Consider the following 14,683-nt stretch of genomic DNA (forward strand, 5'->3'; position numbering starts at 1 on the left):
CTCGGGTCCGCCCCCCCGCCCCGCCCTCGGGTCCGCCCCCCCGCCCCGCCCTCGGGTCCGCCCCCCCGCCCCGCCCTCGGGTCCGCCCCCCGCCCCGCCCTCGGGTCCCCCCCGCCCCGCCCTCGGGTCCGCCCCCCGCCCCGCCCTCGGGTCCGCCCCCGTGCCCCGCCCTCGGGTCCGCCCCCCCGCGTCCGCCCCCCCGCGTGTCCGCCCCCCTCTCGGGTCCGCCCCCCGCGTCCGCCCCCCCTCGGGTCCGCCCCGCCCTCGGGTCCGCCCCCCCGCCCCGCCCTCGGGTCCGCCCCCCCGCCCCGCCCTCGGGTCCGCCCCCCGCCCCGCCCTCGGGTCCCCCCCGCCCCGCCCTCGGGTCCGCCCCCCGCCCCGCCCTCGGGTCCGCCCCCGTGCCCCGCCCTCGGGTCCGCCCCCCCGCGTCCGCCCCCCCGCGTGTCCGCCCCCCTCTCGGGTCCGCCCCCCGCGTCCGCCCCCCCTCGGGTCCGCCCCCCCTCGGCCTCGCCCCCCCCTCCCCCAGCCCCCCCCCTCGGTCCCGCCCCCTCGGTCCCGCCCCCCCCCGACCCCGCCCCCGCCCGCCCCCCCCCCCGGCCCCGCCCCCGGCCCCGCCCCCCCCTCGGCCCTTCCCCTTGCCCCCCCCCGGCCCCACCCGCCCCCCCCCCCGGCCCCGCCCCCCCCCAAGGGCGCCGAAGTTCAGCTTGCCCGGGGCGCCAGCAACCCTAGAGCCGGCGCTGCCTCCCCCAGTTCATCCTGTACGAACAGTCCTGTCCAATTGGGTGTGTGCAGGTAACTGGGGAGCGATGGGCCTTCTTTGTGGAGGAAGTCCCGTATTTTGACAAATTGGAGCTCGTTCCCTTTGGGGAGCTCAAGCTTCTCCGCTAGTCCCCCTAGGGTAGCTACTCTACCCTCGACATATAGATCTCTGGCCCTCAACATAATTTATTCCCTTCTCCAGGTTTTGTACGTGGCGTCCATTTTGGCCGGGTTGAACCAATGATTGATGCAGACAGGGGCAGCGACAGCCATGTCTTTGAGTTTGAAGAGGTATCTGAGGTGCTTCCATGTTCTGCGTGTGGCTATCACCACCGGACTTATTGAGTACTTGGTCGGGGGAAATGGGAGTGGGGCGGTTGCCACTGGCCACAGGGACATTCCGATACAGGAGGACTCTTCCATCTGTACCCATTCCGCCCCAGCTCCCCTAGCCAGGAGGTTCGGCAGTGTTAAGCCCCCCGAGCACTGCCCTCTCTGTAGGGCGGAAGGTGCCGAGCCTGGGATTCTTTCCCACCCACACGATGGTCAATATTAGCTTGTCCATCTTGGCGAGGAAGGATTTGGGGATGACAATCGGGAGTGATCTAAATATGAAGAAGAACCTTGGCGGTAGGTTCATTTTTATTGTCTGCACTCTCCCCGCCAGGGAGAGCGGGTGTGAGTTCCACCTCCGCAGCTCTCCCTTCACCTCCTCCACCAGGCTGGACACGTTCCGCTTGTGAAGCCGGAGCCCAGTTGTGGGTTATCTGGACACCCGGGTATCTGAACCCGGGTGAATTTGAACGGCAGCGTTTCCAGCTCTGTTCCTCCCATCTGGGGGCCCGCCGGGAAGATTTCACTTTTGCTCAGGTTGAGTTTATATCCTGAAGAGGCTCCGAACTCCCTCAGGAGTCCCATTATCTTACCCATCCTGGCTAGGGAGCTCGAGGCACAGTGGAGCAGGTCGTCCCCATACAGAGAGATTCTGTGTCCCTGCCTCCTTCCCATATGTAATGTTTTTCCTCTCCGCCAGCAGCTTTACGGCCGGGGCCGCGGAGTACTGCCACTCCATTTCCAGTATGGAGTCGGTCAGCCACTGCTTAGTCACGTTCTCCCCCCCCCCCCCCCCCCCTCCCCGTCTCTCTGAGCCTCATACACAATTATTTCTCCCCTGATCACTGACTTCCGTTCCTCACAAATCTGGGGTGAAATTCTCCGACCCCACGCAGGGTCGGAGAATCGCCCGGGGCCGCCGAGTATCCCGCTCCCGCCGTGTCCAGAATTCTCCCACCCGCCAGAATTCGGCGTGCCGCCAATCCCGCCGCCCGCCTCGGAGAATGGTGGGGGGCCGGCGGGATGCAACGGTTTCATGTGCTGCCGTTATTCTCCGGCCCGGATGGGCCCAAGTCCCGCCGATGTGGCCACGGGTCACGATGGCGTTAATCAAAGTAGGTATTTAACGGCGTCAACCAGTGCTGATGGTTGACGCCGTTCAGCGTGGAGGTGGGTGACAGGCCGGGGAAAGAGAGAGAACTGACAAACTGCGAGTGCCGGTGGGTTGCAGGGGGGGTGGCTCTTTATGTGATGTCTGGCCGGGCGGCGTTGATGAATTCGCCCGACGTCAACCGACGCGCCACTTCCGCAGCGGGTGAAACCGACGTGAATTGCGTAACGCCGCTGCTGGCCCATTCGGGCCCGGAGAATACGGGATGTTTTGCGGGTCCCGACGCCGGAGTGATCAGCGCCGTTTCTGGCCGCCGGGTCCGGGCATTGCGACGGACATCGGAGAATTTCGCCCCTGGTTAGCGTCACTACGCCTGGAAGCACTGACTTTCCTATCACAAAGAAATCTATCTGGGATTAAAGTAGGCTTTATGGAAATGGGAGAAGAAGGAGAACTCCTCCTCCCTCAGGTGGTTGAATCTCCACTGGTCCACTCTCCCCCACCCCCATCTGCTCCATGAAAATGGCCAACTCTTTCCTGATTCCTGATTTAGCACTCTATCTGGGACTGGACCTATCTGCCTTCGGACTTGGCGTTGTTCCAGTTTGGGGCGTACATGTTTACTAATGCCGTACCCCCCCCCCATCACCAACCAGGCACTTCCTCCGTCCCACCCGGGAGACCTGCCCCCCCCCCCCCCCCCCCCCCCTTACTGCCGTTCAACAGCTTATCTGCTAGTGTGGTGTCTCCCGTCTGCGGAAACGGAGTCCTATGGTCCTCAGCCGCCTGAAACTAACCCCAATCCTTGACCCTAGGCTTTTGCCCTCCCACTTTAGCGGCGTCCCTGCCTGGGGCAAGCGGAAAGTTGACCCTGACGCCCATGGGGGAGCGCCAGTCCCCTCCTCACCTCGTTGGCCTGACCCCGCTGCGTGGCTCTGCCCCCCCCCCGGTGTTTCTCAAGCCCCGTGCGCAGGTCCGCAGTGACGGTACACGAATGTTCATTTTCTGGAATTCGTTTACTTGGACAAGCAAATCGCTCCAAGTATAACCATCTACCCGTCTCTCATCTCTTTACAAAAAAAAAAATCTACTTTTCCATACACCCAAATGGTGGCACAGTGGTTAGCACTGCTGCCTCACAGCGGCAGGGACCCAGGTTCGATTCCGACCTCGGGTGTGAGAGATTTTCACATTGTCTGCGTGGGTTTCATCCGGGTGCTCCGGTTTCCTCCCACGCTCCAAAGGTGTGCTGGTTAGGTGGATTGGCTTTGCTAAAAAAAAAAGCTCCTTAGAGTCCAAAGCTTAGGTGGGGTTACGGGGATAGGGTAGGGGATTGGGCCTAGGTGGAGCGCTCTTTCAGAGGGTTGGTGTAGACCCGATGGGCCAAATGGCCTCCTTCTGCACTGTAGGAATTCTATGATTCTATGAACACGGCATAAGGTATGTTTCCTCTTTAACGATCTACCTTCTATCTATTTTAGGGTCTGGTTTAGAACAGTGGGCTAAACAGCTGGCTTGTAATGCAGAACACGGCAGCAGCGCGGGTTCATTTCCCATACCGGCCTCCCCAAACAGACGCCGGAATGTGGCGACTAGGGGCTTTTCACAGTAACTTCATTGAAGCCTACTTGCAGCAATAAGCGATTATTATTATTATTTAAATTTTTGCAATTGAGGGGCAATTTAGCCCTGCACATCTTTGGGTTGTGGGGGTGAGATCCACGCGGACACGGGGAGAATGTGAAAACTCCGCACCGACAGTGACCCGGGACTGAACCGACTGTCTATTCATTTAATGGGTAACCAGAATATTGCTCTTTTTTTGCAAATAGAGACAGTTCATGAATCCAGCCCCGAGATAGTTCAGCTCCCCAATGCTTCAGGAAGTATCAGTGCCCAATTGCGATTCAGTCGCCAAGTGGCTCAATTTTCCAGCAATACAGTTCACGTGAAGGACTGAGTCCCTTCGACGTGTACCCCCACTGAGTGCATGCCACGCGAGATAGTTATCAGTCAAGCCGGCATGCTGATGTGAATGGATAATCTAACGGTGGGGGAAGAGGGGGGGTGATCTGTGGTAGAGGACTGATAGTTAGATTCAGATTCATTATAATAGGGTTCCTGATCTTCAATGTCAGGGCTCCTGTTACATCACTGGCCAGGGGCGGGCGGTGAGAATTCGTGCCGCAGTAAGACGCGATCCGGGCCTCTCGGGCGGGTTTCCCCTCCCATCACCATTCACGCCCCAATAGGACAATGTTATAGAGAGAACGTCTTCTACTCTTCAATTTATTGGTATAACTTATACATGAATGTTCCCAACATGTTAAATATCCATCAACTGCATGACTAATTAGAAGGACTGAAAATACACATTTTATGAACTACAGCAAGAGGCTAACCTGATTGGGTGCTGTCATACATTCGCACCCAATCTTTCATCTCTGAGGCATGAACTTCAGCACAAAGCAGATTAATGGAATTAAGTGTTTCTGTTTGGGCTTGCTTAAAGAAAGTAGAAAAATATCCCCTAAGTAATGGTGTTGCCAAAATGATGTCACCCTCCCCTCTTCAATTTGTTTGATGAACCCCTTGAATCTGGTTTGATGGTTTTGGAGAACTCAATGAGGGTAATTTTCCTCTTGGACTCAAGGGCAGTAACCATTCCGAGAGGGTTCTCCCTTCCTTAATAAACCCACCTGGCTTTCACTCGAAAGATTTTAATGGAGTCAAAATCAGTTGGGTTGAAGGAACTCTGGCGGAGGAGGTGAGGGTTAGTCCCATTGGAGAAGGCTTTCACTCTTCGATATCCACCGCCCGCAGAAAGGCTCTTGTGAGGGGGTTCTTTTGAAGTCACATCTCGACAGTAAAGTGGACAGCAATCCCAACGGCCAGTACCACCAGCCCTGCTAGGACGGCTAGCCCACGACGAATGATCAGTTGGATAGGCGACAAGATGTCAGCCGTGAGGTTGAAGCTGCTGCTTGCTATCAATATGGTGCATTCCAACTGGTCTGGTTCTTCCCTGTTCTGTGATGATACCGAGATTCCATCTTCCGTAAGATCTGAAACACAAGAGTTGCACTATTACCTGCTGTGCTGTAATTTATTTGTTCTTTAGGCAACAGGTTTAGATAAAGGATCTGGATCGGCGCAGGCTGGGAGGGACGAAGGGCCTGTTCCTGTGCTGTAATTTTCTTTGTTCTTTGTAACACTAGCTCCATTGTTAGCACAGATTTTGTCAGATAAACACTGCAGTCCCTACTTGGTCCATTATCTCCTCCAAATTTGGGTGAGGTGACCTTGTCCCCAATGAAGTTTTACACCTTTTCTAACATTGGTTTGCAAAAAAAAGATGATTCGGTCACTTATTTGCATTTTCAGTTGGGAGGGGTTTGATGTGTACAAACTGGTTGGTGCATTTCCATGCACCATTGCCAGCAATTCAAAACTAATTCAATTCATTTCGTAATATACTCTCAGGATGCAGGTGTCACTGGCAAAGACAGGATTTATTTCCCACATTCCTGTGCCCCTGAGGTGGTGAGCAGTGTTGTTGACCCGCTACAGTCCATGCATGTAGCGTGGGTACACCCGCAGTGCTGTTAGAACATAGAACATACAGTGCAGAAGGAGGCCATTCAGCCCATTGAGTCTGCACCGACTCATTTAAGCCCTCACTTCCACTCTATCCCCATAACCCCTCCTAACCTTTTTGGACACTAAGGGCAATTTAGCATGGCCAATCCACCTAACCTGCACGTCTTTGGACTGTGGGAGGAAACCAGAGCACCCGGAGGAAACCCACGCACACACGGGGAGAACGTGCAGACTCTGCACAGACTGTGACCCAGCATGGAATCGAACCTGGGACCCTGGCGCTGTGAAGCCACAGTGCTATCCACTTATGCTACCGTGCTAGGCAGGGAGCTCCAGGGTTTTGGGTGCAGCGATGGTGAAAGAGTGATAATTGTGGTTGCAAATCAGGGTGCTGTGTGACCGAGCGTCGGTACGCTCCATGTGTTTCTCGGCGATAAGAGGTCGTGATTTATGGGGAGTGCTGCTCCCCATTATGGGGAAGGGCAACATGGTAGCATTGTGGATAGCACAATCGTTTCACAGCTCCAGGGGCCCAGGTTCGATTCTGGCTTGGGCCACTGTCTGTGTGGAGTCTGCACATCCTCCCCGTGTGTGCATTGGTTTCCTCCGGGTGCTCCGGTTTCCTCCCACAGTCCAAAGATGTGCAGGTCAGGTGGATTGGCCATGATAAATTGCCCTTAGTGTCCAAAATTGGTTTAGCTCACCAGGCTAAATCGCTGGCTTTTAAAGCAGACCAAGCAGGCCAGCAGCACGGTTTGATTCCCGTACCAGCCTCCCCGGGCAGGCGCCGGAATGTGGCGGCTAGGGGCTTTTCACAGTAACTTCATTGAAGCCTACTCGTGACAATAAGCGATTTTCATTTCATTTCATTTCAATTACCCTTAGTGTTGGATGGGGTTACTGGGTTATGGGGATAGGGTGGAGGTGTTAACCTTGGGTAGGGTGCTCTTTCCAGGAGCCGGTGCAGACTCGATGGGCCGAATGGCCTCCTTCTGCACTGTAAATTCTATGATCTATGAAAGGCCTTGGCAAGTTGCTGCAGTGCATCTGACAGAAGCGATGGCGCACACTGCGCAGCTACAGTGTGCCCCTGATGGAGCTGGGTGGCTGTTCAGATCGGTTTTGAGTAAATCGCAAGGGCAACGTTTTACTGTAACAGTCTTGGAACAATCGTCATCAACAAGGTGCACAGCAGACAGCAAGGAGTGAATCACCCACTGAGATCACCAGGGGTTTTCATGAGGGTGAATATTGGAAATTATACACACAGGCGTATACTTTGAATTTTGCGCTCCTGATGCCTGTGGCTACATATGGGCAGCGCAGTGGCACAGTGGTTAGCACTGTTTCTTCACAGCTGCAGGGTCCCAGGTTCGATTCCCGGCTTGGGTCACTGTCTGTGCGGAGTCTGCACGTTCCCCCCGTGTCTGCGTGGGTTTCCTCCGGGTGCTCCGGTTTCCTCCCACAAGTCCCGAAAGATGTGCTGTTAGGTAATTTGAACATTTTGAATTCTCCCTCTGTGTACCCGAACAGGCGTCGGAATGTGGCGACTAGGGGCTTTTCACAGTAACTTCATTGCAGTATTAATGTAAGCCTACTTGTGACAATAAATATTATCATTATTATTTAGTGCTGTGTGTCATGTTTTTGTCCTGTGGTACATAGTAACGGTAGATCATCTAGTTCTTGACTAGTTAAAGTAATTTTTTAATATGTAAATTTAGAATACCCAATTATTTCTTTTCCAATTAAGGGGCAATTTAGCGTGGCCATTTCACCTAACGTGCACATCTTTGGATTGTGGGGGTGAGACCCACGCAGACATGGGGAGAATGTGCAAACTCCACACGGACAGTGACCCGGGGCCGGGATTCGAACCCGGGTCCTCAGCTCTGTAGGCAGCAGTGCTAACCACTGCGCCACCATACCGCCCCCTAGTTAAAGTAATTTATTATCATACATAGAATTATAGTATCTACATTGCTGAAGGAGGCCATTTGGCCCATCTAGTCTGCACCGTCCCTTGGAAAGAGCACCCCACCTAAGCCATTGCAAGTAGCTAGTGGCTTCCCGCAGGGATCAGTGTTGGGACCTCTGTTATTTGAGTACCCCACCTAAGATTGCAAGTAGCCACACCTCCACCCTATCCCCGTAACCCAGTAACCCCACCTAACCTTTTTGGACACTGAGGGCAATTTAGCATGGCCAATCCACCTAACCTGCGCATCTTTGGACTGTGGGGGGAAACCGGAGCACCCGGAGGAAACCCACGCAGACACGGGGAGAACGTGCAGACTCCGCACAGACAGTGACCCCAGCCGGGAATCGAACCTGGAACCCTGGAGCTGTGAAGCATCTGTGCTAACCAGTGTGCTACCGTGCTGCCACGACAAATGAGGGGGAAAGATAATGAGAAGAAATATATTACAATCTACGAATACTAACAAATTATCCTCGAGCTACTGCAAGTCTGACTATCCACCAACACGACTATCTCCCAACTCCTCGAGGTACAGAGTCACATGGTAGATTTACACTGCCACCTGCTGGTCGGAGGTCGTGTACATCATTATTGCTCATGCATATCATCGCACCCTGCATCTGTGACATTACCATGGACAGAGGCATCTGTCTCAGCAACTGTGTTTGGTCCCATTCTCTTCCTCAATCCTGTTCTCTCTTGAGCCTGAGGGAAAATGTAATTGGAGTTAAAGGTTAAATTGTTTATTTGCACCCTCGGCAGTTTGGTAATTATAGTCACAATATGCCCACAAACACTCCTCATGCTTAGGTATTTAACTTGGGGGTAATTTTAAGCTAATGTGCTGCCTGGGAGACCCAGGGAACATAGAACACCAGTTTTATATACGCTTGACGTTGACGTCAAACGGAGGGTAAAATCATGTGGACTCTAAAACCAGCATTACACCCAATCCCATCATCCCCGATGGGTACATTGGTGTTCTAATCGCCCTGCAAAGGGATGCCTGTAAAGTGAGCAGTTTGAGTGACAGCTCCAAATGGTTATATAATCAAAATGCTTGCGTTCGTAAGTGACTGGTTGAAGAAATGTCAATGTAGTTGATTTTTTTTTTGTCAATGAGAATTCTTTTCATATAGTGAAATTGTCAATAGACACATAATTGCATTCTGACTCAACATGATTCCTGGGTTTCATAGATTATCATAGAATTTACAGTGCAGAAGGAGGCCATTCGGCCCATCAAGTCTGCACCGGCTCTTGGAAAGAGCACCCTACCCAAGGTCAACACCTCATCCCTATCCCCAAACCCAGTATCCCCACCCAACACTAAGGGCAATTTTAGACACTAAGGGCAATTGATCGTGGCCAATCCACCTAACCTGCACATCTTTGTGACTGTGGGAGGAAACCGGAGCACCCGGAGGAAACCCACGCACACACGGGGAGGATGTGCAGACTCCGCACAGACAGTGACCCAAGCCGGAATCGAACCTGGGACCCTGGAGCTGTGAAGCGATTGTGCTATCCACAATGCTACCGTGCTGCCCCTTGGGTTCTTCCCGTGGTGGATGCTAGACAGTTGGCATGAATAGAGAAAGGATAGTGTGGGGGGGGGGGGGGGGGGGGGGGTGGTTGAGGGCTATTTTTCACCTCCCCGTCTGGCAGCTTCCGCCTTTGCTCCAAGGGTGGTGAGCCCAAGCTCAAATCCTGCCCGCCGACCTCCTCACCCCCACCAAAGTGGCATCATTCCCGGGCATCTCCTGCACCCAGGTCGAACGGGGCGTGGGCAAAATCCTGGGCCTGCCCAACTATGGCGCTCCACAGAGAGGGGCAAAGTGCCCGTCTGTGATTCAAAGGTGGGACTTTTTCTTTCTGACTCCTTTCCCACTGCTAAGCGTGCTTCAAACGTGTCACGCCGACGCGCCCCCAACACGGGCGCCACCAGGTTTGATTGCCGAATAAATCTCTTGCCTCCTCTGAAGCTCTGATCCAGTTCATCCTAAAGATCAACGTCAAGAGGAGAGATGACAGCAGAAAGGTGCCAATTGCCAATCCCGTCCAAAGACCTGGAAGAAACCACAAGAGATGTACTTTCCGACACGCTCAGCGGGTACATGAACACTAACTGGTTTGGCCCAACCACACAGATGCCAAGAGAACAGTATCTACGAGGGTGGTGGCATGGTGATCACATACTGGACTGGGAATCCAGGTGCCAGAATGAGGCTCGAGTTCAAATCATGGGGGGTTTTCAGCCCGGATTCGGCGACAGAGAGAACAGCGAGACAGGCTGAAAATCCATAGAAAATCGGGAATTCCTGAGAACCTCATTGTAATGGATTTCAATAAATGTTAATATCATTAGCCAGCCCCCCTGCCCACCACAGGATCCTCCTCGCTGAATATTCGATCCTCTCCAACGTAGCGTCGCGTCGGCGAGGGTTACAACAGGCTTTGAGAGACGGGTTTCGGTCGAGGGCATGCCTCCAGGTGGCGCAGAGGTAGGTGCAACCCCTGGGGAGGGAGTGGGACATGACCGGGCACCGCCCAAAGGCACAGGTTGGCACTTCCAGCTTGGCACTGTGTCATCGCGGCAGCCCCAACCTGTGCCGGGGGAGCCCCACGAGAAGTGGGGGGTGGGGGGGGGGGGTTCCAGTTATGTGTGGTGGGCGGGGGATGCGGGGAGTGAGTAGTGAGGGGACAACTTGCAGGCTCGGGGAGGAGCAGGCAATGAAGGGGGTAATCTCTGCGGTGGAGTGGGTGGGAGGGGGAGCCCCTGTGATGCGACCATCAATTCACGTGAGACAGAGAGTTGAAGTGAACAGTGGCTTTAATCGACTAGAACAGTGCCTGCCTGCGACTGCTCTGCAAGTGAGAGCCGCTTACAGGGCAGCTGCCCTTTATACCTCCTCTCAAGGGGGCGGAGCCCACAAGGGCACCCACATGATACATTCCGTGTAGTACAGTACAATGGTCCATAGGTGGAGCCCACATGGGCAACAGCGTGATACAATGTAATACAGTGGCGAATGGTTAGTACAATACGTTCAGCACACCCTGATGATTGTCCAAGATCTGGGGGGGGGGGGGGGGGTGAGCTACTGATACCTCACTGATTGGATGGGTATTGGAGGGGGCGGAGCACCCTTTGAAGACGTCGCCATGATCTCTGTGGAGCCAGTTGCCAGCTCCATCAAGCCCCACCCCACCAGAGTGACACCCTAAACTGCGCCCACCCACCCATTTTGTTTTCTTTCAAGAGGCTCAAGAGCTGGAGAGAAAACTGATGTGTGCAGCCGGAGAGCTACACGCCGGTTTTCAGTCTAACCCTGACTGCTTCACAAAAATATGGTCAATTCCGCCCTGTGTCAGCCGAGGGAGTTTCAATTCAGTAAATAAACCTGGAATAGAACGCTTGTCTTCTTAATAATGTGACTGCATTCCTCTTAAAACCCATCTGGTTCACTCATGTCTATACACCTGGGGCGCCATCTAAGCGAAAAGTTTGTTTTTCTTAAAATATTTTATCCAAGGCATTTTCATATAAACAAACAAAGGCAGAAGAAAAATCATACAACATTATAAATAACCAACACCCACTCACCCAATATCACCCCCTTCTCCTATCCTGCCCCCGCCTTTGCTGACCCCTCAATCCTCCTTAAAGAAGTCAATGACCCATCGACCAATGCCCTGAGGAAGAACTTTCTTTTTAATTTAGAGTACCCAATTCATTTTTTCAAATTAAGGGGCAATTTAGCGCGGCCAATCCACCGACCCTGATCATCTTTGGGTTGTGGGGGTGAAACCCACACAGAGACGGGAGGAATGTGCAAGCTCCTCACGGACAGTGACCCAGAGCCGGGATCGAACCTGGGACCTCGGCGCCGTGAGGCAGCAGTGCTAACCCACTGTGCCACCGTGCTGCCCCTGAGGACGAACTTGACCTTCTCCAGCCTCAGGGGATCCGTCAAATTGCTCACCCACACCCACGCTTTCGGCGGCTCCGAGTTCCCCCATCCCAGCAAGATCCGTTTCTGAGCTATCAGGGAGGCAAAGGCCAAATCATCGGCCTCTCTCGCCCCCTGGATTCCCGGGTCTTCCGCACCCCAAATATCGTTACCTCTGGGCTCGGGGTCACCTTCACCCCCAACAGACATTACATCCGCAAAGCCCTGCCAAAACCCCTTCAGCTTTGGACATGCCCAATCTGCGGGCCTCCCTGCGCACTCCCCACACCTATCCCCTACCCTCTCAAAAAATCTACTCATCTGCGCTATCGTCATATGTGCTCTATGAATGACCTTAAACTGAATGAGGCTTAGCACCGCACACGACGCGGATGCATTCACCCTCCGCAGGTCCTCAGCCCATGTCCTGGCCCTCCAACCCCTCCCCCCCAGCTCCTCCTCCCACTTCTGCTTTCTCCCCCCCCCACCCCAACCCTCACCCCAATCCATCAGCTCCGTGTAGTCCTCAGACGTCTTTTCCTCCCCTAACTCCTCCTGCGACAGTACCTCATCCTGCAACCCCGGGGAAGGTATCCCGGGAAAATATGGCAACTCTCCCCTCACAAAATCCCGGACCTGGGGGGACCAAAAACCACTGCCCCCCCCCCCCCCCCCCCCCCGGTCAACTCGTACTCTTCCTCCAGGCCTTCCAGCTTCGCAAATCTGCCCCCTATAAACAGGCCTCTGAATCGCTCAATTCCTGCCTGTAGCCACCCCCGAATCCTCACATTCCGCACCCCCCCCCCCCAAACACGTCCCGGCACAAACCTATGGTTGTTACAGATCGGTGCCCGCTACCTATTTCCTGACTATGGCAATGTTTACCACTCAATAATAGTTCATCACGTTCGGCAATACCAGCCCCCCCCCCCCCCCCTCCCTCCTCAGCCCCATTCCAGAAAACCCCTCCTGGCCCATGGGGTCGACCCCACCCAAACAAATCCAGAAATCTGCGCATTGGCCTTTTCAAAGAATGCCTTCAGGACGAAGAATGGGAGGTTCTGAAATGCAAACAGAAACCTTGGCCGGACAGTCATTTTTACTGTCTGCACCTGAACCGCCAGTGGCAGCGACGGCACATCCCATCTCTTTAACCCCCCCCCCTCCCACTTCATCCGCTCCACCAACCGAGTCAATTTCAGCTTATGCAGCTGGACTCATCTAAAACTCACCCCCACTACCTTGAATGGCAGCTCCCCTCATCTCCTCTCCTGCCCTCTAGTCTCAATCGGGGACACCTCGCTCTTTCCCATATTCAACTTATACACAGGTAACTGGCCAAATTCCTCCACAATCCCCATAATGCCTCCAATACTGCCCAATGGGTCCGAAATGTACAACAACAGCTTGTCCGCGTACCGCAAGACCCTATGATCTGCGCACACCCCCCCCCCCCTCCCCCACACACAAAATCCCTCTCCAATCCCCCAACACCCGACGTGCCATTGCCGGTGGCTTTTGCCAAGAGCAACGGGGAGAGCGGGCACCCCTGCCTCGTCCCCAGACGCACCCTAAAATATCACAAACTCACTCAGCTTGTCTGCACACTTGTGACCGGTGCCGTGTACAACCACTGGACCCAGTCCACAAACCTCTACCCGTACCCGAACCGCCCCAGCACCTCTCACAGATATTCCCACTCCGCCCAGTCAAACGCCTTGTCTGCGTCCATCGCCACCACCAGCTCCACCTCTTGCCCCTCTGAAGGTATCATAATAACATTGAGTACCCTCCTCACAATCGCCGCCACCTGCCTCCCTTTCATAAAACTTGTTTGATCCTCGCCTCTCACCCCCAGGATTCAGTCTCACTCCTCACCTCTCACCCCCAGCATGCAGTCCTCGATTCGCGAAGCCAACACCTTCGCCAACAACGTGGCGTCTAGGTTCAATAAAGATATAGGGCGGTATGTGGAAAATCTGCAGTGCAGAAGCAGGCCATTCAGCCCATCTAGTCTGCACCGACCCTCTGAAGAGCACCATACCTAGACACAAGTCCCCATCCTACCCCTGTAACGCACCTAGGGACAATTTAAAAAAACTTTTAAAAGTTTTTAAAATCACTGATTGCCACAAGTAGGCTTCAAATAAAGTTACTGTGAAAAGCCCCTAGTCGCCACATTCCGTCGCCTGTTCAGGGAGGCTGGTACGGGAATTGAACCATGCTGCTGGCCTGCCTTGGTCTGCTTTCAAAGCCAGCGATTTAGCCCTGTGCTAAACCAGCCCCTATGCTAAACCAGCCCCTTTATCATGGCCAATCCACGTAACCTGCAAATCTTTTGACTGTGGGAGGAAGCCGGAGCGCCCGGAGGAAACCCACGCAGACACAGGAAGAATGTGCAAACTCCACACAGACTGTGGCCCGAGGTCGGAATTGAACCCGGTCTCTGGCGCTGTGAGGCAGCAGTGCTAACCACTGTGCTGCCGTGCCGCCAACCCACAATGCTCCAGATCCTTGTCCTTTATCCATTTCAAGGACCTGGAAGCCTGCAACAGTGTAGGGGGGAAGCCCCCCTTCTCCCTCGCCTCGTTATATGCCCACACCAGCAGTGGCCTCAGGTAGCCCCCAAACATTTTATGAAACCCCACTGGGAACCCATGCGGCCCGGGGCCTTTACTGCCTACATCACCCCCATGCTCTACATCACCTCCCTCAACCTGATTGGGGTCGCCAATTCCTGCACCAACTCCTCCTCTACCTTGGGAAACTCCAGCCTGTCTGGGTACCGCCGCATTCCATCCCCTTCCCCCCCTCCCCCCTTGGCCTTCCAAACTCCACGGGTCCCCACCCCCCCCCCCCCCCCCCCCCCCCCACCCCACTCTCCCCGCCATGTTCTCGAGGCCCTGGTCTGGCCTACACGAGACTTCAGACCTGGAGCAATGTGCC

General features: G+C 54.6%; 1 protein-coding gene across 1 annotated transcript in view; it reads right to left on the reverse strand.

Annotated features, from left to right (window-relative positions):
- Positions 1-4,476: 4,476 nt before the first annotated feature.
- LOC119975222 (multidrug and toxin extrusion protein 1-like) overlaps positions 4,477-14,683 on the reverse strand; it is a 44,482-nt gene continuing 34,275 nt past the window's right edge. The window contains exons 15-17 of the mRNA XM_038814848.1: positions 9,759-9,853; positions 8,417-8,489; positions 4,477-5,268 (exon numbers count right to left, since the gene is read on the reverse strand). Coding sequence (XP_038670776.1) covers positions 5,057-5,268; positions 8,417-8,489; positions 9,759-9,853 — 380 coding nt within the window. The 3' untranslated portion in view covers positions 4,477-5,056. The remainder of the gene's footprint in view (positions 5,269-8,416; positions 8,490-9,758; positions 9,854-14,683) is intronic.

The sequence above is a fragment of the Scyliorhinus canicula genome, chromosome 12 (assembly GCF_902713615.1).
Source record: "Scyliorhinus canicula chromosome 12, sScyCan1.1, whole genome shotgun sequence".
NCBI lineage: Eukaryota > Metazoa > Chordata > Chondrichthyes > Carcharhiniformes > Scyliorhinidae > Scyliorhinus > Scyliorhinus canicula.